The sequence below is a fragment of the Pleurodeles waltl genome, chromosome 7 (genome assembly GCF_031143425.1).
Source record: "Pleurodeles waltl isolate 20211129_DDA chromosome 7, aPleWal1.hap1.20221129, whole genome shotgun sequence".
NCBI lineage: Eukaryota > Metazoa > Chordata > Amphibia > Caudata > Salamandridae > Pleurodeles > Pleurodeles waltl.
In genome coordinates this window covers 531,749,807-531,773,874 of record NC_090446.1, presented here as the reverse complement: position 1 = coordinate 531,773,874, position 24,068 = coordinate 531,749,807, and the positions used below count along the sequence as shown (strand labels likewise).

At 45.4% G+C, this 24,068-nt stretch overlaps 1 protein-coding gene and 1 long non-coding RNA gene across 4 annotated transcripts in view; one reads left to right on the top strand and one right to left on the bottom strand.

Annotated features, from left to right (window-relative positions):
• Window positions 1-24,068, bottom strand: part of LOC138304299 (uncharacterized) — a 219,288-nt gene that overhangs the window by 132,924 nt on the left and 62,296 nt on the right. The window lies entirely within an intron of this gene.
• Window positions 11,420-24,068, top strand: part of MFAP4 (microfibril associated protein 4) — a 467,131-nt gene continuing 454,482 nt past the window's right edge. For all 3 annotated transcript variants that reach the window (XR_011205540.1, XM_069244249.1, XM_069244250.1), the window contains exon 1: window positions 11,420-11,538. Coding sequence is in view for 2 of the 3 variants with exons in the window: in XM_069244249.1 (XP_069100350.1) it covers window positions 11,533-11,538 (6 nt within the window). In the remaining variant the exon portion in view is untranslated. The remainder of the gene's footprint in view (window positions 11,539-24,068) is intronic.

Below are 24,068 nucleotides of genomic sequence, written 5' to 3'. Positions count from 1 at the left end.
GAATGCGTTGTTAGGCAGCTATCCTTTGCTCAAGGGCAGGGGTGGAATATTTTATCCCACCCCCAGTTTGCCCAATGGCAGGGGTGCAGCATTTTGCTGCTCTACGTTGGCGAAGGCCGTGGGGTATATCTCTTGGTACAACCACGCCCTGCTCATGTATGCTGGGGGTAAGCTTCTCGGTCCCTTTATAACCGTTGATCCGTTTGGCCAATGTGCACCACATTTTCATGCTAAAGGCTTGAGCTTCGTGTGGATAGTTCAAGAGATGGAAAACAAAAGTGTGAAGAGTGAAAGACGGATTTTCTGTTGAAGAAGGTGTCACCAGTAACCGCAGAGGTCGTACTGCACCTCTGTATTATACACCCCACCATCTATAATATAGAAATTGCTCACCATAAGAGAAGGGGTTGACCGCAGGCTGGGTTGGGTACACGGTTGATTAGCTGCAGAGAGCGTTGGGAATAGTTAATGAAATAACATGGGAGTTTGATATAAAGGAAGGAAAGGGGGTTTTTAAAACATCAATGTGTACTTTGCTGTGAGAAGGCCTTGGATGGGACAGTTCACTCTCTTGGGTTGATATGGCCTGGCCCAACCTCTTGCATGTGGCCTGGGAAGGCATGAGATGATCAGTGTTACCCCTGCTCTCATGTCCAGACCCTGGTCACCTTAGTAAAATCATTGACAAACTTGTTATTTTTTTGTCAAACATTTTAATATTTATTCGTTCTGTTGTTATTTTCTTATGGAATTTGCTTGCGCTCAGATGTTAGTTTCATCCAGTAGTATTACAGTACTTCAGAGCGGCGAGGAGAGTTGCTTTTACTCAAACTATTTTCTGATGCGGAAGCGTTGAACGGAGAGATCGATATGGTGTCTCGGTGATGATCCCGTGAAGGCAGCATGATAGGAATGAGGTGCAGAGCTGCGTGCGTTTCTCAGCCCTGGGAGAAGAGTGGGTACGGTAGGCCTGGGCATCAGTAGGCAAAGCAGGTTGGAAGGAGATGTCTTTACAGCAGTGACAGCAGAGCGTGCCAAGGGCCCTAGTGCGAACAAGGAGCCCCCCCGGCTCCCCCCTCCCCCCCCCCACTGCGTGCTTAATATATCAAAGGAAAAAGCAGGATTCACTGGGCCCTTCAAGCTTCTGGGCCCCGGTGCCACTGCACCCGCCGCAGCACTAATGGTTGCGCCCCTGATTTCAGAGCTGTCCGAGTTACATTAGTGACCACAGCTGACCCACATTGGCAAAACGTGGGTCCTTAGCACTGGACTCGTAGAGGGCTCTGCAGGACTCAGAGGTACGTTCGTAAAGCGGTATACGGGGCGGGTCCCAGAACCCGCGCCTTAGACTTTTAACGCACTACAATGGCTTGTTTTGGACGTCTGCCTAGCGCCTGTCCACAACACACATCTGGATCTTAGCAGTGTAATCCATCTCTCATTATCACGGGCACGGAAGGGCTGCCAAGAATATCCCGAGGCAAGAAAGCGCGTTCCTTTCCTGTCCAACAACACAAGAATTCTCTGCACGCGCCAGGGCTACGTCACCATAACATTCCAAAAGTGGAGGGGGCATATTACTGCACAAACACTGGCCCTGGGACAAGAGGTCTGTTTGCACTGGGCCGTCTTTCTCTATAATAAAGAGCCAACACTGATCTATTGTAAAATGTGGGTGCATGGCCAGCGTCTAAGAGGAAGGGGATCTCAAAACCGGCACTGTGATTTAAAACATGTAAACTACAATCCTGTGGCCTCCTGCCCAGTATATGGGTTTCTATCTGTGGGTTTTCTACTATTCCATCCATGCATAAAACACAACAGACATACCCCTAAAACAAGGTGGCCTATTAGTTTTGGGAATGCTTTTTACGGTTTAAATACATTTTTTAGGGCATTTAGTTTAAACAGTCAACGGCCATTGAATTTACTGGATCAACAGGAAAAATAAAGTGGCCCCACAATATAAACTCTTCCCTCCCTTAACTCCCCTCCTTCCATTGCCACCACAGTCCATCAATGCAGATTGACATTTCGGTCTCAGTAGTTTGTTCCTCTTCCTCACTGAGGATTTGTTAACTCAACGTGTCAATGTCAGTTCCCTCCTGGAGTATCAGAGAGAAGTATAAAATAAGCATTTGCAATGCAACGGGTCTCGCATTTCTACAAGTTAGAGCTATTAGCAGTTGTAAACTCCCAGCCAGACTTTTCTTGCCACATTAAATGGAAAAAAGAGCGCGATCGCGCTGCTACAGTTCACTCGTAGTGAAACCTATTAGCAAAAATGCAATTATCTACGTAACCGGCAAAAGTGCAATTAACTATGTAACAGGGTCGATGTCATGAAAAGCGCTCGACTTGCCAAGCGAAATCGCGCTGCAAAAAAAGATAAAAAGTAGTCACAAACACGACGGAAAACAGCGAGCCTCGCATGTTTTCAGTACTTGGTCGTTGCGCTCAAGGAGGTCCACCGGAAAAGGCATGGCATATGCATGCCTTCCACTAAAGAAAGCAAGCAGAATTTAAAAGGCAAGCCCACGAACCAATGAAAGACACTGACGCGACATGGACGGGGCTTCGAGCCCTTTTCTAACTATTAAAGCGTCTCGCAAGCGATACACATGCGCAGGCGCATGCTAGCTCAGGCTCGACCCTAAAAAAATTGTGTGCTCAAGGATTCCTCGCACCTTAAGACTAAGGGCCATATTTACTACCATTCAAAGTCATGGTTGCACCACTTTTGTGGTGAATCCGTGATGCAAAATGCTAGTAGATATTTACAAAGCCATGCAAGAGGCTATTTGCACCACCTTACCTTTAGTACAATGCATGGAATTAAAGAAAGATATAGCAACTCAGGAAATTGAACGTACTTTCAGGGCATTGCCATCTAGTAAGGCAGCCACGGAGAATGCCATTCTGTTGGAATTTTACAAAACGTTTTCTCATATTTTACTTCCAGTTTTTGCAAATCTAGGCCCATATTTGTACTTTTTGATGCAAAGCAGCGCGGGCGCTGGTTTGCGTCCAAAAATTTACCGCCGGCTAACGCCATTCCAACGCACCAGGTGGGCAACTTATTAATGGAATGACGTTATCCGGCGCTGCGGGCTGGTCAGAGTAAAAAAAATGACTCCAACCAGGCAGCACCGGCGTAGGGAAAAATGGGGGTTGTGCATCAAAAAATGGTGCAAGTCAGGTTAGAGTAAAAAATCATGGCTCTAACAGGACTTGCGCCATTTTTTGACGCACAACCCCCATTTAAATGACTCCTGTCTTAGCAAAGATAGGAGTCATGCCCCCCTGCCCAGTAACCATGCCCAGGGGACTTCTGTCCCCTGGGCATGGCCATTGGGCACAGTGGCATGTAGAGGGGCCCAAGTGAGGCCCCTCCTATGCCACTTAAAAATATATAAAAAAATACTTACTTTAACTTACCTGGGATGGGTCCCCCATCCATGGGTGTCCTCCAGGGGTGAGTGGGGGGGCAGGGGGTGTCCCTGGGGGCAGGGAAGGGCACCTGTGGACTGCTTCCATGGACAGAGACCATGGAAATGAGCCCACAGGTCCCTTAATGCCGGCCCTCACCCAGGCGTTAAAAAACGGCGCACATCAGGCTGGGCACCGTTTTTTAAGGCCCACCCCCTCCTGTGCGTCAAAATGACGTGGGAGTGTAAATAAGGCGCACAGGCCTTAATGTCATTTTTTGGACGGGAACGCCAACCTTGCATGTCATTAACGCAAGGTGGTTTCTCGCATCCAGAAAATGACGCTCACAAAGGAATTTTGACGTTCGTGGGGTCAGGCGTCAAAGTATAAATATGGTTTCGAGTTTGCGCCAAAGTTGCGTCAAAACTTTTGATGCAAATTCGGCGCAAACAGAGTATAAATATGCCCCCTAGTATCTAGTATTGAGAATGGTTCTGAGGTTCCAGCCTCTGGGAATCTTACCAATATTGTTGTGTTTCTAAAAAAAAGAAACCACCAGAGGACAGAGGATCATATTGGCCGATTTCGCTAATCAATTCTGACGCCAAGATTTTTGCCGAAATCTTGGCAGCTCCTTTAATTCAGTATTCAGTCTTGCCGCAACAACATGGGTTTGTTCCCAGCCGGAATACTACCAGTCAAAATAACATGCCTGCGGCTATTTTTGATGTGGCCAGAATGATTGGTGGTCAGCTCGGTATGATCCTGTTGGATGCCAAGAAGGCCTTTGATAGAGTATTGAGGCCTTTTCTTTATCGCCCTCGTTAAGGCCCTCTGTCAGAGGCTGAGGACTTGGCATGTTTTGGATGGATTTACCGCTCCTCCATTCAGTATTCATTGTGGTACTTGCCAAGGATGTTAAATTTCATAGCACTGATCAGAAAATGAGTGTGTATGCTAACAATATTGGTACCTATTCCACTGATCCTTAAGCGGCGATGGGACAGACTGCAATGGAGGCTTAGAAGTATAGGGTGGTCTCCAGTTACAAGCTTAATCTACCCTAAAATACAAGTTATTTCCAATTCTCAATCCAACTTACTGGTCCCAGGGACAGTCACTACTGTAGGAAGGTAGCCTCTTTCTAGCATTGTTACCCCAACTTTTGGCCTGTTGTGAGTGTATGTCAGGGTGTTTTTACTGTCTCACTGGGATCCTGTTAGCCAGGGCCCAGTGCTCATAGTGAAAACCCTATGTTGTCAGTGTGTTTGTTATGTGTCACTGGGATCCTGCTGGCCAGGACCCCAGTGCTCATAAATTTGTGGCCTATATGTGTTCCCTGTGTGATGCCTAACTGTCTCACTGAGGCTCTGCTAACCAGAACCTCAGTGTGTATGCTCTCTCTGCTTTCCAAATTTGTCAATACAGGCTAGTGACTAAATTTACCAATTCACATTGGCATACTGGTACACCCATATAATTCCCTTCCATATGGTAATGAGGTACCCAGGGTATTGGGGTTCCAGGAGATCCCTATGGGCTGCAGCATTCCTTTTGCCACCCATAGGGAGATCTGACTATTCTTACACAGGCCTGGCACTGCAGCCTGCGTGAAATAACGTCCAAGTTATTTCACAGCCATTTACCACTGCACATAAGTAACTTATAAGTCATCTATATGTCTAACCTTCACCTGGTGAAGGTTGGGTGCCAAGTTACATAGTGTGTGGGCACCCTGGCACTAGCCAAGGTGCCCCCACATAGTTCAGGGCAAATTCCCCAGACTTTGTGAGTGGTATTGGGGGGACAATTCCATGATCCCCCGGGTCTCTAGCACAGAACCCGGGGACTGCCAAACTGCCTTTCTGGGGTTTCCACTGCAGCTGCTGCCAACCCCTCAGACAGGTTTCTGCCCTCCTGGGGTCCAGGCAGCCCTGGTCCAGGAAGGCAGAACAAAGGATTTCCTCTGAGAGAGGGTGTTACACCCTCTCCCTTTGGAAATAGGTGTGAAGGGCTGGGGAGGAGTAGCCTCCCCCAGCCTCTGGAAATGCTTTGATGGGCACAGATGGTGCCCATCTCTGCATAAGCCAGTCTACACCGGTTCAGGGATCCCCCAGCCCTGCTCTGGCGCGAAACTGGACAAAGGAAAGGGGAGTGACTACTCCCCTGACCAGTACCTCCCAGGGGAGGTGCCCAGAGCTCCTCCAGTGTGTCCCAGACCTCTGCCATCTTGGACACAGAGGTGTTGGGGGCACACTGGACTGCTCTGAGTGGCCAGTGCCAGCAGGTGACATCAGAGGCTCCTTCTGATAGGCTCTTACCTCTCTTGGTAGCCAATCCTCCTTCCTTGATAGCCAAACCTCCTTTTCTGGCTATTTATGGTCTCTGCTTTGGGGAATTCTTCAGATAACGAATGCAAGAGCTCACCAGAGTTCCTCTGCATCTCCCTCTTCGCCTTCTACCAAGGATCGACCGCTGACTGCTCCAGGACGCCTGCAAAACCGCAACAAAGTAGTAAGATGACTACCAGCAACATTGTAGCGCCTAATCCTGCCGGCTTTCTCAACTGTTTCCAGGTGGTGCATGCTCTGGGGGTAGCTTGCCTTCACCGTGCACCAGAAGCTCCGAAGAAATCCCCTGTGGGTCGACGGAATCTTCCCCCTGCAAACGCAGGCACCAAAAGACTGCATCACTGGTCCTCTGGGTCCCCTCTCATCCTGACGAGCATGGTCCCTGGATCACAGCAACTCTGTCCAAGTGACTCCCACAGTCCAGTGACTCTTCAGTCCAAGTTTGGTGGAGGTAAGTCCTTGCCTCCCCACGCTAGACTGCAAAGCTGTGTACTGTGTGATTTGCAGCTGCTCCGGCTCCTGTGCACTCTTCCAGGATGTCCTTCATGCATAGCCTAGCTTGGGTCCCCAGCACTCCGTCCTACAGTGCACAACCCTCTGAGTTGGCCTCTGACGTCGTGGGACCCCCCTTTTGTAACTTCACATGGACTCCAGTTCACTTGTCTTCTAAGTGGCTGTTGGGGTACTTCTGCGGGTGCTGCCTGCTTCTGTGAGGGCTCTCTGAGTTGCTGAGCGCCCCCGCTGTCTCCTCCTCTAAGTGGTGACATCCTATTCCTTCCTGGTCCTCAGCAGCACCCAAAAACCTCTACCGCGACCCTTGCAGCTAGCAAGGCTTGTTTTCGCTATTTCTGCATGGGAACACCTCTGCAAGCTTCATCGCGACGTGGGACATCTGTCTTCCAAAGGAGAAGTTCCTAGTCCTCTTCTTTCTTGCAGAATTCCAAGATTCTTCCATCCGGAGGCAGCTTCCTTGCACCTTCATCCGGGGTTTCCTGGGCTCCTGCCCCCCCTGGACACTGTCGCGACTATTAGACTTGTTCCCCTATGTTGCAGGTCCTCAGGTCCAGAAATCCGTTGTCAGTGCACTGCTGGTGTTTGTTGTTCTTGCAGAATCCCCCTATCACGACTATTGTGCTCTTTTGGGGTAGTAGGTGTACTTTACTCCTACTTTTCAGGGTCTTGGGGTGGGGTATCTTGAACACCCTGACTGTTTTCTTACAGTCCCAGCTACCCTCTACAAGCTCACATAGGTCTGGGGTCCATTCGTGATTTGCATTCCACTTTTGGAGTATATGGTTTGTGTTGCCCCTATACCTATGTTCTCCTATTGCAACCTATTGTAATTCTACACTGTTTGCATTACGTTTCTGACTCTTACTTACCTGACTTGGGTTTGTGTACATATAACTTCTGTATATTACTTACCTTCTTACTGAGGGTACTCACTGAGATACGTGTGGTATATTGTCATAAAAATAAAGTACCTTTATTTTTAGTAACTCTTTGTATTGTGTTTCTTATGATATTGTGCATATGATATAAGTGGTATAGTAGGAGCTTTGCATGTCTCCTAGTTCAGCCTAAGCTGCTTTGCCATAGCTACCTTCTATCAGCCTAAGCTGCTAGAAACACCTCTATTCTACTAATAAGGGATAACTGGACCTGGCACAAGGTGTAAGTACCTTTGGTACCCACTACAAGCCAGGCCAGCCTCCTACAACTACTGCCACTTATCTGGGGCTTAAGCTCTATGCCAACACAGAGCACATTGTTTCTTTGAAATATGAACCCCTCAAAGTCGGTTATTGCAAAGATGCGGTCGTAGAACCGCCTTCCAATTAGTATTGTGGATGTTGTAATATTGTTAAGAAGAACATCTTACCTAAATTTCTTTATCTTTTCTGGGCAATCCTGTTGCGGGTTCCAGGCCACCTTTTTTGGCATCACAAGGGAGCAATAGGTAGTTTTATTTGGTGGAATCAGAGGGCCAGAAGGACTATGAGCCCTTTAAAACCTTCACCTAGTCAAGGTGTTTTTTTCTTACCGACTTTAAGCTATATTTTTGGACTGCCTTTGGTTCTCATATGAAGAATATTTTTACCTATCATAAGTCCAACAGCTATGCCTTAGGTAAAAGATCTATATTTGATGCTTTGTGTTGATATTATATATATATTATTGTATATCTTACATATTGATTTCAACAACAACTTTAATATAGAAAATATTTTTTAAAAGCACTTATACATGAGGCTTCACCCCCCCCCCCCCACCCAATTGTCTTCTGTTCTAACATAATATACTTCAAATAGGTAAAGGTGTGGGCTAGTAAATGCAGTGTTCAAAACAACCAGGGAAATGTGCTCAAATAAACGCTCTCTCTCACAGGACCTTCGGTTGAAAAGTGGCTTAGAAGAGGATCGATTGACCAAATTCCCAAAAGTCTAAATGATGGAGGTGGGACAGCTATTGAAAGCTTGAGCCAGTGACTCTTCAGACCAAAAGGAGACGATCTTTCATGTTTCTGTCACTCACTGTTAGAAACGGAGTCTCCAGTTGGCAGTGGTTTACCCCCGTCCAAGTACAGACCCTCACTCGAGTCAGGGTAAGAAAGTCACACTGCTAACAGAACCCTTGCTCACCCACTTGGTAGATTGGCTCAAGCAGTCAGGCTTATCTCAGAGGCACTGTGTAAAGTATTTCTACACACACACACACACACACTAACAAAACCACAAAAGTACTCCACACCGGTTTAGAAAAATAGCCAATATTTATCTGAGTTAAAACAAGACCAAAACAACACAAATCCAACCTACAAAAGCAAAGTTACATATTTTTAAAGATGAAATCTCAGTTAAGCGCTTAAAAACACATTAGCTCCAACTAGGGCTATCACAACGTTGTTGATGCAGTCATTCCCAACAGTCTGACACCATTCGCACGGGAGTGCGGGACAGTCACGGACTCGCATTGACCCCAGGCACAGCACCTTTTGAAAACAAGGGAGAAACAAAGATGTTGCATGGAATCGGGGAGGTGAGGCATAGGTTTCTTACTGCGTGGCAGGGGAGGTAAGGTGGGGGTTCCTTAAGGTTGCAGAGGAGATGATGCACCATAGGTGGCGAGGTGTCAGTTTCTTACGATCCGGCAGGGTCGATGAGTCCAGCAGGTCAAGACGCAAGGCATCGACTTTGCGGTGTCGCAGTCACACCACAGAGCCACAGGTGCTGCTGCGGAGTCGGATGTCCCAGAAATTGGGGACATGGCACTCAGAACTCACGTTCTGGTGGGACTACGGAGGCGCTGCAGGGTGTCGGGCCTGTGGCGTTGGTCGCTTCACTCAGCGGGGACCACAGCTCTGGTGAAGGCTGTGGCGCAGAGTCAGACAGCAGCACCGGTTCCAAAGTCTCTTTGGAGTCGACGTACTTGGTTTCTTCTTGGCTATACCAGAACTCACTCCCAAGGGCTCAGGAACTGGATTTGGCACCACTTGGTGAGACAAGACTCTCAGCAAGAAAGCCCAGGTCCTGGAAGATGAAGTTTTTGATGACCCTAGGATTTCTAACAGGAGGCAAGCTCAGTTCAAGCCCCTGGAGAACCTTTGGAAGCAGGATGTAGACAGCAAGGTCCAGTCCTTTCACTCCCAGGACAGAAGCAGCAGGCCAACTCATCAAAGCAACAGGCAGAGTGGCTGTCCCTCCTACAGTTTTTAGCTCTTCTTCCTGCCAGACTGTCCTCAGTCAAGAGATGTTCTAAAGTTGTGGTCTCAGAGATCCAATACTTATACTTATTTCTGCCTTTGAAGTAGGCAAACTTCAAAGGAAAATCATTGTAGTGCATAAGACCCTGCCTTTCATGCCCTGGCCCCAGACTCACTCCAGGAGGTTGGAGAATGCTTTTTGTAAGGACAGGCACAACCCTATTCAGGTGTAAGTGTCAGCTCCTCCCACCACTCTAGCCCAGGAAGACCCATCGGGATATGCAGGGCACACCTCAGCTCCCTTTATGTGACTGTCTAGAGTGAATTCACAAACATCCCAACTGTCATCTTGACCCAGGCGTTTATTCCACAGCCAGGCAGAGGCACAGCATGGTTAAGCAAGAAAATGGCCACTTTCTAAAAGTGGCATTTTCAAACTTACAATTTAAAAACCAACTCTATAAGCCTCCAATGGGCAATTACACTTAAAAACTATTTCACAGCAATTCCCATGTTACCCTATTGGAGAGCTAGGCCTTGGAATAGTGAAACACAATTTTAGAGGTATTTAAGTATCAGAACATGTACAACACACTAGTACCTGTCCTGCCTTTTAAATGCACTGCACCCTGCCCATGGGGCTGTCTTGGGCCTACTTTAGGGGTGACTTTCATGTAGAAAAAAGTGGAAGGCTTGGGCCTAGCAAGTGGTTGCACTTGCCAGGATGAACTGGGAGTAAAAACTGCACACACAGACACTGCAGTGATAGGTCTGAGACAGGTTTACAGGTCTACTCAGGTGGGTGGCGCCATCAATGCTGCAGGCCTACTAGTAACATTTGATTTACAGGCAATGGGCACACATGGTACACTGTACTAGGGACTTCCTAATAATTCAAATATGCAATCATTGGTAAACCAATTACAAATACCATTTTAGACAGACAGTACTTGTACTTTAGCACTGGTCAGCAGTGGTAAAGTGCCCAGAGCGAGCAAAACGAAATTCAGCACAAGATCAAACCAGGAAGTCAGAAGCCAAAAAGACAGGGGGAACCACACCAAGAGCTGACAGGTCTAACACCCATGCCCTAACTTAGTTGCCTAAGAATTAATGAAAAAAAAACATTAACCTTTTAAGTAAAACAAGAAAGGCAAAACAAGCATTGGCAAAGCCAATAGGTCTTATCCTGGAGACGACTGGCTGTCACAGCCCTTTGCCCATGCTGTACAGTATGGGCATTGCTGACTTTGGCAATGATTTTTAGCAATGCTGTATAGGATTGTAACTGCTTTGCAAGGATAAAAATAATAATAAATGACTACGATGCATTTAGCGCTAATGCACTTTTAAAGCACAGGCTGTGTCATAGCACAGTTTAAATTCGTTTTAGCCACGCTGCAAAGCATCCACACTGCTGTAAAGCATAGCTACATAACATTGACAAAGCCAATAGCTCTCACAGGCAAGACCTATTGCTTTTGCCAATGCTTGGTAATTTGTACTAGTTGTGGATGAATAATCTCATTTTGTATGCTTTGGCACCAATTCTTGAAGGCACGTAAGAATACCTGAGTACTGCCTGAGTATTCTTTATATATTCCAGAATGCCTCTGTAAATAGGGGGCGTCGTTCTCTGTATTGCCGTAATTAATACATTTCATCAATTAAACACCGGAGGCTAGTGCACCTGTTGCCGATACGGACCTCCTCGAAAGAAACATCTGGAACACACTAAAAACTGTGACTGCGTTCGATAAATGCATTTTTTTTATTCACAGCACCACATGGTCTGAGGCAGCAAGCGCTACATGAGATTGTTATTATTTATGGAATGCGACACAAAGACTGACTCTTCGCCAGACACACACGCTTCAAGTCTCCCTGATGGGGAGAACAGAACCTGGCAGACATCACTGGCTGGCTGGCCCGAAGCCTCGGGTGTCTGGTTACAACCAGAGTCTGAGCAGATATATACAGGCTGCCCCAGCTGGAGGGGAGCAAAGCGCAGCAGAACCAAAGGGGATCCAGGCCCGCTCAGGCAGAACCATGAAGGTAGGACCCAAACTTTAACAATCCATCTGTTCACACAGACTGATCCACAAATCTCAAAGTACTCACGGGTACTTTCATTCATAACTCAAGGGCTCTCATTATATCAATCTCTGGCACGCGAAGGGCTGAGCCAGTATCACTGGGTTTCAGCACTTTTATCCAGGAGGTGCATAGTTATTGCTGACAATCTAAACATTGAAATACGAACGTGGCTTGTGCAGCAGGCGCGCAGCCAACTGAGCTAGTCGGCTGGGATTCCAACCCGTGGGCACTTGATTACACACATCTCTGCAGTAGGCATATTAAGCTACTGAACTACATTAACATCTGAGCTGCAAGATGTCAAACCTTTCTGCCCAATTACGCTTCCTTACAGGTAGCTCGCTTCGAGGAATGCACGTGACTGTTTTCATAGCTCTTGTTGTCACAGGTTTGCAGCTTCAAAGCACTGTACACGGCCGGTGTTATTACTGGCATGCGTACTCCTTACGAGCTCTGGGAAGTGGGCTTGAGATGAGGTCTGCGCTAGTGAATACTTTATTATTTTGTATTTGGTGTATTTTACATAGTTTTGTGTGCAGCTAAACGTTGCACCCCTGTGCCTGTGCCCGTTCCGAGGGCCTTCACACACGTAAAATGTCGTTTTACGGGCAGAACTCTCGAAAACAGGTTCTGGCTGGGACAATACATAAATAAGGTGGCTTCTTTATGAGGGGTGGGCATGCCAAGCACTGCTTGAGTCAAATCTCTGGCTTGGCTCTTGCAAACCAATACAGCGAGGCACTGCCCCTCCCTTCCTTAATACAGCTTTGGACAGAGACTATTACTTTCGATACATTCCACCCAATCCAGTCATATAATGGGGTGTGTTATAGTGAAACTCACATTTAGGAAACACTCATCCTTAAGCATTTCAAAGAACCTTTAAAACATGTTTACATGCCGTCTGTTATGGAACTTAGGTGCCAAATATTTTAATGCCTCGGTATATAGGTTGGCTTTAACAGCCAAGCTCTCTCTTTCTCGCTCTAAATTATGTAAGTTTGTGGGCTTCCGTACTCACTAAAGCAAGTTGAATCTGGGTGGGGGAGCCCACTAGCTATGCTCTCATGTGTCCATGTTTCCGACAGAAGTCTGCGACGGCGGGTAAATACGGGTTTGCTTGCACTTTGTTTGCTTTGGGGCATTTAAACTCAGGCCCATATTTATACTTTTTTAGCGATGCATTTGTGCCGCTTTTTGACGCAAAAGCGGCACAAACTTACAAAATACAATTGTATTTTGTAACTTTTTTGCAATGCGGCGCTAAAAAAGTATAAATACGGGCCTCAGTTCATACAGTGCAGCGCAGCAAGGGAACTTGCAGCGCTGTGTTGTACGAAAGAGAGACAGCAGACATTCTCCACACTTACCAAGCTATGGAGCATTTCTGCCCTCTCCTTGCACTGGTGCACTGTGTGCTGCCTAGCGCCAATGCAGACACCCTTGCTCTATAGTGCAAGCGTGCTATGGGCAGGATTGTTTTTGTGCAGGATGGAATACCTTCCTGCACAAAAACAATCCTCAGAGACATAGGAGCAGACATAGAAAGAGGAAGTGACAAGAGGAAATAAAGATATTTCTCGTTCTGCGTTATTCGTGGAGACACACCATTTTGGTACAAACTCTGATGTACAACTGTTTGTAAATCTGGGTTTGCATCAAAATACACGGGTGGATGCATAAAAACACTCTTGTAACACATACCCCGTGCAGCGTGCTGCAAGGCAGCGCTATGTGCTCCATTGTATTGCTTTGCATTTACTAACCACACAAACCCAGGCAAAGAGGCTTTGCATAGCTTAATAAATTCCAAATAGGATTTGGGCTGGTGCTGCACCACAAAAGTAACACAACCCAAACGCAAAATCATATTAATTCTGGGCCCAAACATGTAGCTTGACGTGTAGTTGATGCACTAGGAAGTGTATTTTAGATGCATAGGATCAGTATTTATTACAACAGTGTCAGTTTGTGTGTATTCTCTTGCTTAGTTTGAAAAAGAAACCCCTTTTGATTTTGATGAGGAGTAGGAACCGAGCATTACCTTCATCTGAGTCTTAAGGATTGCTCTTCGCATCCTTTTGTAGTCATTGAAATGTACAAAATGTGGCAATTGAATGCAAATGTTTTGTTTTCAGCTTTATATAATTCTAGTCTAGAGACTGTATATCTGAATTTATGTATGCCTCATTTTCTGTTCCGACAGTCTGTGCCCAAAACAATACCTAAATTGTAAAATAAAAGTAAAAATAAATTTAAAAACAAGGGCCCAAAGTTTTCTACCGGGGATGCCAAATGCCATGGGGGTCTACTGTTGATTCCATTTAACACCCTACCATCTAACACCTTACACTTCTGGTCCCTGTGTCTCACTCTTGCAAAGTGTTTCACTCCTACTTTCTCTTTCGCACTGTTTTCCTACCTTTCTCTTCCGCTCTTCCCTTTTCTACCTTTCTCTCTCTTGCTCTAGGTCAAAGTCTGATGGCGAAAAATAAATGCAAACATTTAGCTTATCCTGGGTTCCTGAAAGGGTTGACTAAACACAGAGAGGAGCAGTTTTTAGGTCTGGCATTAACCAAGACCTTTTGATTTCATTAAACCTATATGTACTCACCTAGATACTTATGGGACTTTTAGCCAGCCCCCTTCATCCATTGGTCTGTTACTCTGTGAGTCACACTTTTTTCCACCCACTACAGCATACAGCAAGGCCTTTGGCTAACTTTATTGTGAGTGACACCATTCTGTCCTTTAAGCAAAACCTTAATCAACGTAGTCCCGTTAAGTGCCAGGAACTACTATGGTAATGTGTGCTTTTTGAGACCCATAAAATATTTTTGATTTTAGCTAAATTTCTTCTAGGTTGGTGAGGGATGTTCAGTCCCCAAACAATAAAATTGTGCAAATAACATGACAAGACAAAACAAGCACTGGTAAACCAAGAAGGAGGGCAGCCAGGGCCAGATGTATTGGCTTAACCAGGGCTTGTTTGTTATACCTTCCAGTGAAGGATTAGTTAGCACTCCATATCTGAAAGCAACTTATGTATTACAAGTGATACTGTGTTTGTAAAAAGTGCATTTAAATTCCAATTTGTGCCTCCATGTCATGTTTTTTTTAAGTCGGCATGTATTTCTAATTAAGTCATTCTGTGCCCTTGGTCGGTGCTCAATTGTAGTCCAGGTTTAGTTGTGAAATGTTCAGGTTTCTGGATATCAAAATCTGGTTGCAATACACATGCAAGAAATGGATCCTTAAAAGCTAACTATAAGAGGCACCTACTTCCAGCACAAACGTTCCCATGTGCCTGCATATCATTAGGTGTCTGAGACACATTTACGTAAAAAGCCTGTTAAGAATAATTTTTTCTGATCTGACCCACCAAACTGTTAATTAAGAGCAATTGCATCCTATATGGGGAATATTGGCTACTGGGGTTTTTCTCTATAAAAATGACCCAGTTAATGGTTAAGGTTCATAGTATACAATGTATCCACTTCTTGACATTCTGTTTTGAGTACTACACATCTAGAAGCCGGATCTAAAGCACTGTGTCCAGTTAAGGCCTCAGGACAAATGTGTGTTCAGGTCTGGAGGCCTCACCTAGAAGATTGTGCCCGGTTGTGAATGACAAATCTAGAGAGCTGTCAACACTTGTGAGCACCTAGGCCCTGATTTATACTTTTTGGGTCAAAACTGCACCAACTCAGTTTTGCACCAAAATGTTTAGCATCGACTTGCACCAATTCTGTGCACCAGCCGGGCACCATATTTATGCAATGGTGCAAGCCGGTGCAAACGGTAGGCTAGCGGCAATTTTTTTTACTTTAGTTGGGTTGGGCTGGCAGTATGGAAGAAGGGTTTTTTGCAACAAAAAATGACGTTAGGCAGGTTAGAGTAAAATAAAATAACTCTAACCTGCCTAGAGTCATTTTCTGACGCAAAACCATCCATACCACATGACTCCTGTCTTAGAAAAGACAGGAGTCATGCCCACCACCCCAATGGCCAGCACAGGGGACCAGGGTCCCCTGGGCATGGCCAGTGCACCCAGTGCCATGTAGGGAGGACCCATTTCAGGGCCACCAATGGCACTTTAAAAAATAAAATAAAACACCTGTACTTACTTAGGATGGGGTCCCCCATCCTCCGCTGTCCCTCTGGTGTGGGTGGGGGCATCCCTGGTGCCTGGGGAGGGCACCTGTGGGCTTATTGCATGGTGTTCCACCATGGAAATTGGCCCACAGGTTCCCTAACGCCTGTCCTGACCCAGGCGTTAAAAAATGGGGCAAAGCAAGCTTTGCACCATTTTTTGACCCCTTCTCCCTCCAGTGCACCATTTTTGCCCAGGAGTATAAATATGTCGTTAAGGCCATAGAGTCATTTTTTGCACTGGAACACCTACCTTGCATCTCATTAACGCAAGGTAGGTTTCCACTTCCAAAAAATGGCTTTAACTCCATAAATGTGGCGCTAGACGGGTCTAGCACCAAAGCATAAATATGGAGTTAGTTTTGCACTGAATTAGAGTAAAAAAAAATTAAGCTAATTCGGTGCAAACAGAGTATAAATATGCCGCTTAATCTCTCAGCATATAGGGCCAGACTTATCATGTTTTTGCGTCACCCTTGCGCCATACGAAAGTGTAAATGAAGCATTTCATTGAGAGAAATGTGAGAGGAATTAGAATCCTAAACAGTGTGTGGAACCGAGAGGAGGAACATAGTAGGATGTGAGAAAGTGAGGCTAGATATGTGCAAGGAAGTAATGAGAAAGATTGTATGAGAAATTGTAGAGAGCTAAAGGTAGAGAAGAGTGTAGCGTGGTGTGTGTGTGTTAAGCTAGAGCACAGTGACAAAGGGAAAGACAGCTGAGTATCAGGGGATGGAGAAATTTGAAGTTTGCGTAGGAAAAGTGCTACATAAAAAGGGAGAACAGGGGGGAGGTAAGGGGTGAGAAGGAAATGTGTGAGAATCATGTATTTCAAAGAGGAAAGTGGATGAATGATTTAACAAAAGGAGTTCAAGAGAGTCGGAGTGAGAAAGAGGAAGTGTAAGACACATGAGAGAGCAGGTTAATTTCTTAAGAAGGGAAAACTAGGTGGATGATTAGGCGTCCACCAAGCAGGAGATGTCTTATGACACACTGAATCGGAGGTTTTGGGGGATCCCATTTGGTGGAAGCTTCCCCATCTCACTGGCAGAAAAGAGACAAAGTAACAATGCCAGTGGTTGAGCCTCCATACTTTGCCTCTTATTCCTAGTGATGAAATCCATTATCTCTTCAGGGGTCGGCCACTCTTTCTTGGCAAAAAGGCCCAGCAAGTCTGGTGGGATCTGAAGCCAGTGGGAGCACACACAGTGCAAAAATGACCAAGCTTCAGTTTTCCCTCCAAGCACAAGGCTCTCAGTCAGGTGTGCTTGATGAAGGACGTGTATGGCTTAAAGCTAAAGGATTGCAGAATAAGATACCTGAGCTGAAGAAGGAAGGTGATTCCGCTCCACACTGGTTGTGACAATGGCTGGGGCATGCTTATGTACAGGACTGGTGGGCTTGCCACATGTGGCAACCACAAGCATGCAGGGTACTGCTGTGCTGGGATGGTGCACAGCTAAGACATAAGAATACTTAAACTGTGAGCTAAAGTTTGAAACTAAATAATTTTCTGATTTTTAAAAAATGTTTCTAACTATTCACCTCACGACTTGCGCTGCATGTAGAAACAAAAAAATGATTGTAACCTGGAAACCAGAACAACAACCACATTGCTGCAGAGACATGAGTCTTCTATTTTGGGCCCACCACAACCTAGCTGCCTGTTTCTCTAGACATTATAAGAATTTGATTAAAACTGCTGACAGGCATACATACAGACTGTTGCATAATCCAGCCTGAACAGCACAATGGGAATAACTGCTGTGAAAATGTTACAGTGTGTTACGAGAATCTCCTAGTACATTCCAAAGGAAATCCTAAAGTTTTTTAGGTCAAGCCTAGGCAGCACGCATGCACTGTCTGCAAGACATGCTGTATTCAGTAAAAGGACTTTAACCGCCTGCTGCTTATCATAGGTTGACTCCAGAGTCACTCTTCTGTGCTGGCTCTTAACTGGTTTGCTCAGCTGATGCGTAACTTCCGTTCTTAGCTGACGAGCACCAACTAAGTACAGATTCACTTCTCTTGATTAGTGCCCATCTGCTGTGATGCAGGTACTATTTATTCTACCCCCTCCCATCGCCCTATCCCTCTTTGCCAAAGCGTGTATTTAAAAAACAATTGCCTTCCAACCGGAATGTAACTGAAGCTCCAATACCTTTGGGTCGAGATCGCACTTATAAAAAACTGCAAAAAGAATTGTACAGATCTACACTTCTGTTCCCTGTTTGTAGCAGTTTTTTAATGCATTTGTTTAGTTACTTAAATTATTTATTTATCAGTACCACCAGAGTGATTCTTTCAAGTTCTGTAATTCTACACGTAGCGTTGACAAGAACGTCAAAGTATGTGTTGCTTGCAAGTCATTCCTCTAATGAGAATTTCTGCACAGTATGTTTGTGTAGCGCTAGGCACCAACTCAGACAAAGACTGTAACCATCCTACCACAGGCGAACGAGCAGCTGAGAACCTCCTCCTGGATGTTTTGAGGTAAGGAGAACAAAAGCTGGCAGTGGAACATTACTTTTACCCATCACATATTCATAAAAGTCATTTATGTAACACCGCTTGGATTGCTTTGGGCTCTGTAACAGTATGAGAGGCTGAACTCTGCGGAACCCTGCAGAGCACGACACACTGTTTCTTTCTTTTATGTCTATGATGCTCCGGCTCTAGTATTGTTGTCTGTTGTCTAGCTCTATGTGTGCGTCTGGTAGCCTGGAGTGTCTGACAAATGGGACCATATTTAGAGAAGTGGAGGAAGCTCCCAGGGCTGAGAGCTGGGAGGGGGTGAGGAAGGCTAAAGTGTGACAGACTTCAGTTGCACTGCTTGGATCCAATTATCCTGATGCAATCTCTTTATAACTGTTCTCACCTTGTTATTCTTGGTGTAAATTGAGTATTTCACTTCTACTGATGCCACAGGTTGTGCAGTGAGTTTTTGGGCCCTCTCTTGTCAGCAGGCGAGTACCTCCATCTTTGGCAAACATCCTGCCACACAGGCATTATCACAGTGCTTGTTTAGGGAGTGGGTCTGCGAAGCGCTGCTTCTTTCTGGCTTTGATAATGCAAGTGCTGCACAGAGAACCTCCTTGAAGCCTTCACCAGAGCCCATGCTTTCAGACGTAGCTTGTAAGTGCCTTTGTCATTCATTATGTAATGTTCAAGATCTCCATGGTCCTCGTGTATGCAGCTTACTCTATCGTGTGTCTTCCTCTGTCCTCTACCCTCCTAAGCCTTTCACTATCCTCCGCCTTCGAATGTATTCCCCTGTCCTCCACCTTCGTATGCATTCCGCTGCTCTTTGCCCTTGTATGCATTCTGCTGTCCGACACCCTGTATGCAGCCCCTACTCTCTGCCCCAGTGTGCCTTCTCTTTCCACCACAGCCCTTGTGTATTCATTGTCTGCCCTCCATCCTCTTATGTAGTCTCTTTCTTCCACCGCTGTATGCAGCCGCTTTACCCTCTGGCCAGCTCTTATCCTCCGCCCCAGTTTTCAGCCTCTTTCCTCCACTGTTCCACCTCTAGTGTGCATTCCATTTCCTCTTCCCTCATGTAAAGTGCCTATCCTCTGCCCCTGTATGCAACCCTCTTTCCTCTGCAAAAATCAATTGAGTACTTGTCACAAGCACGCGCACTATACATCATTTTAACTTCATGTGCCAAGTATTAAAGGAAAAGCAATTAACCTTTAACGCAAAACAGGACAGAGGGATACCCTTGTATTGGCTGAATTGCAAAAACGTCCGCTGCTTGTCTGTGAAATTCTAACCCAGATGAAGGAATTGTTACTTGTGTACTGTGCATATTTTTCCCACTCATTAGAAAATTAATTTTATTTAATTGCCAGGAAAAGAAAACCCTTTGAAATCTTTTGAGGTACCTTTATTGTACATCTGTATTTACAGAATATGTTCAGCCTGATGTGCCAGCTTTTATTTACTTGCAATTTTCAAGGTGATACTGCCGTGAGAGAGCACTTTACAGCACACACAAGACATAGTGAAAACAAGTGGATGCAGGAAAGGGCTACACTATTTGTGTTATTCTTCATCACAGAGAAAAATTACATTTACATACACAAGTGTCAACTGACTGTCTGTGCTCACCACAAAAGTAAACTCCTCTGCGTGCTGCTCACGAGTCCCACTGACTGTCTAACTGACACACTTTTACTGCGACCTGCAGGTTCACATCCACATTTGATGCTTAAGAACTGAAGATCCCGTCAGTCTAATGTTTTCACCTCTAGGTAATTTAATTCACCATAACACTTACATTGAAAATGTTGCGTCATTATTTTTGCTAATCGATAATTTCACATAATTCAACAAAAAACATATAATACAAATCAACAAAACAATTACTTAACACACCACATACACACAACCCACACCACATGAGTCCACGTCACACCATGAAATTCAACAGCACACCACATAATTGAAATCCACAACCCGGAGTTGGTCGGCGGCAGGTTTGGTGACAGTTGGAGACTGCTACCACGATAAATAAATAATTCCACAGGGAGATCTGAGGGACACTCGAGATTTACCAGGTGCAGTTTGTGACTTGCGAGGCGGTGGCAAATGCGTGTGCAGACCTGTGGCGTTGCGGTCGCCTGAACCCCCTGCGCGCGCGGTACTTCACGTTCTCCTTTCACTGGGATGGTCTAGAAGAGTGATCACCTGGTTATATAAAGCATTAAATGAAATGGAATGTACACCACTAACGAGACTGAGAGACAAATGGGAAGAGATATTTGGAAAAGACATGTCGGACAAAGACTGGAGCAGGATGCCGAGCCATCCCAAGAGTATCTCACTGCTATTTATATCTGACGCCACGTATGATACAGATCATTTATGGGGGGAGGCCCAGGGATGCCCGAGGTGTGGAATGCTTTTGTCATATGATGTGGGAGTGCACTTTCACACAAAGGTATTGGGGGGGCAGTAATAAACAAACTACACAACACACTTGGTCGTTCAGTCCCCTGCACCTTAGAGGTATGTATGAAGGGGCAGTTCCCCAGGCCTAGGGAGAGAAAGTTGGGGTCCTGATTCTTGGACCTAGCATTGGCTTTGGAGAAGAGACGCATCACAATGGCTTGGAATTCGGCCAGAGGTCCTGATTTTATCACATGGGAAAAAGATGTCTCAAAATGGGCAAGGGCAGTGTTTAGGAAAGAGGACGGTAAAGGGATTAGGAGGCGACCTATAGAACATCTCTGGGATGAGATAATGGAGGTCTGGTTAAAAATGCCAAACCTGATATGGGGAGAGCTCTGATTAGAACCCTAAATTATGGGGACAAACTGACTAGGGAGGGACTACAACGAAGGAGTGACGAAGAAACGAAAGACTGGAAAGTATGCAGGGGGAACATTTGACTTAAAACACGGGCCACAAGAGGCATGTGGTGTGGGACGGCCCAAGCTCCGGGCACATAACTATATGTTGGCCTTGAAGGTCAGGGGTCCCAGAACAGAAGCGATGACCTGACCAGGAAGACTAGATAGAACGAAGTGGCCCCTCTGCTTTCTGGGCTCCCGCCAATGCTTATAGGAAGATAAACAGACTCACCGATTCCTGCCTACCTCATTACCTGTTTTGTTATTTTCTTAGTTTACTTTTGTTCCTTTGATTGGTGTGTAATTTCAAAAGTTGCCTAGAGTATGGGACAGATCGAGATACATTACAGGAACTCTTCCTACCCCGCACAATACACAATCAGCTCTCAGAATCACTGATATCGTAGCTATTACCCAACTTAAAAACCCCAATATCTAAAACAATAATGAGGCCGCCGTAGAACTACATTACAATCTCCAAAAGTAAAGAAGTATGCTGAAGTATAGATTGGTAATTTAAGGCGATTGCAGGGAGATAAAATGCAGGATGTCAAGTGGTACAAATGGAAGGAGAACTAAAACTAAAGAACGGGGAGAGACGTGAGACTGCAAATGTGTAGCAACATAGCTCTGATACAAAGAATTAGGAATGAAAGAAACAGCAGCTGAGGAGGGCACAGTTTTATAAGATTCTCAAATGATACAATGTTAAAGTATATGTCTTTAACTATCAAATGCTACAATAAAGATATTGTGAACATGACTGTACCGATTACCTATCAAAATACTAATAAAAAGAGTTGGAAAAAAACACTCCTCAACACAAAATAACATACCACCTTAATTATTCTTCATAACACAAAATCTCACTCCACATAATTCCAAAAAACTAAATACCACATAATTACTATCCACATAATTCCACTGCACACCATACCACATAATCCCACTACACACCACATACATCCACCCAACTCCTAAACAAATAAGTAAAAAAAACATTATCGACCTCCCACCAGAGGGGAAGGACCGGTAACCCTTCTGGGGCCTGTGACCATACAGCATCACGTGGAAAGACCAGGGATTTATGATTCGAGGGCCAGATATCTCCACAAATCGGTCCAGTAGTAAAGTGAGAGAATGCTGTGGGGCTGACAAGTAAAAGAGAGCGTTGTCAGCATATAAAGACACCAGGTCAGTGTTGTCCCCTATGGTTATCCCCCAGGGTGGCAGCTGCCTTTTAATCCAAACTGCCAGTGGCTACATGGCGAGGCAAAAAAAAAAGAGTGAAGAGAGGGGGAAACCCTGTCTCATACCTCTGCTCATTGGCCAACTATCCAAGCAGAGCCTGCCCACCATGACACTAGCAAAGGGATTCATATATAATAATTGCAGCCAAGATCGAAAGTCAGGGCCCATCACTTCCAGTATTTGAATAAAATAAGCCAGTCTACAGTATCAAAGGACTTGACTATATCTATGGAAACCACAGTGAGGTCATCTTCCCTGCTGTCCACCTCATGGAGCACATGCACCAGCTTCCTGAGGTTCATGATGGTGTTATGGCCAGGAATTAACCCACATTATTCCTCTTGAGCTAGCTGTTTGAGCACAGAGCACAGCCATAATGCAAGGGATTTGCTTAGTATCTTCACAACAGTACTGATCATTGATAAGGGTCTATATGATTAGGGTTTGAACATCATAGAAACATAGCATTCACGCATGGATGCTGGCCGAGTCCTGAGCTCCTACTCTTCTGGTAGACCGCCAGCAGATGTTGAGTAAGGGATGGAGAGAAGGTCTGGTGGAATTCGACTGGGAGACCATTGTTGCCTAGTGCCTTCACCATAGCAGCAGCTGAAGCGTCGTCCGGACTTCCTTTAAGGTGAGATTGGCATTGAGGTCTGCAAGAGCACCCTCGTTGAGTCGGGGCAGCGGGCCCAATACCAGGAAGCCCTTAATGCAATCTAGGTCTGACAGATGAGGACAGCAATATAGTTGCACTAAATGGGTTTTAAACACATCCACTATACCACACTGTCTGCAGACATCATGCCTTGATGAATCCCTATGATGGAGTATAGGGGTTATGGGGGGTGTCTCATGTTTAAGAATAAAGTCTAGTAAGCACCAAAGGTTGTCACCCTCCCGGTGTAACAGCTGAAAATAAGATTTCAGTGTGTATCTTTCTAACCTATATCTAGCCTGCAAAATGCTAATAAATCTGCCGGGGGTACAGGGCTGGTATCTGGGGCCATGCTCTGTAGTCACGCTAAGTCCACTTCTACCTGGGACAAATCTGATAAGAGGTTGTGGGTACCCCCAAAGAAGAGCCCAATACATCACCCTTGAAACACCCCCTTCATTGCCTTTCACTCCTGTTAGAAATGGGGTTTCCGGTTGGCTAGGGTATGCACCTCAGCCAGGCAGAACCTACCCACTCTAGTCAGGGCTTGGGAGTTACACGTCCAAGATAACCCCTGCTCACCCCCTTGGTACGAGCAGTCAGGCTTAACCTGGAGGCAATGTGTAAAGCGTTTGCACAACACACAACACACGTGACGCAAAATGTACACCACAAAGTAAACACAACACTGAGCTATGTAAAAATAATCTGTATTGCGCAAAACATAATTAGACCAACATTACACGTAAATAATACCCTGCTACCTTAGCAGTTGTCAGAAGGTTACACAAGTTACTAATACTCTGCAAGAATATGCAGTTGTCACATTAGAACACGTAAGTACTCAGGATTCTGCCACATAAACAGTAGCCAGGAATTATAGTGAAAGGTATATGCACTTGTCATGAACAATTCCTAAATACCCATGAAAGGAACATTAGAGAATATACCACAAGTCATATACATACACATCAGCTAGGCATGCCTAGAAAAGGAACATTAGCACATATATGTATCACCAGTAAACAAGTAGAAAATGGCAAACATCTGTAAGTTTGTATTAGGCTCCT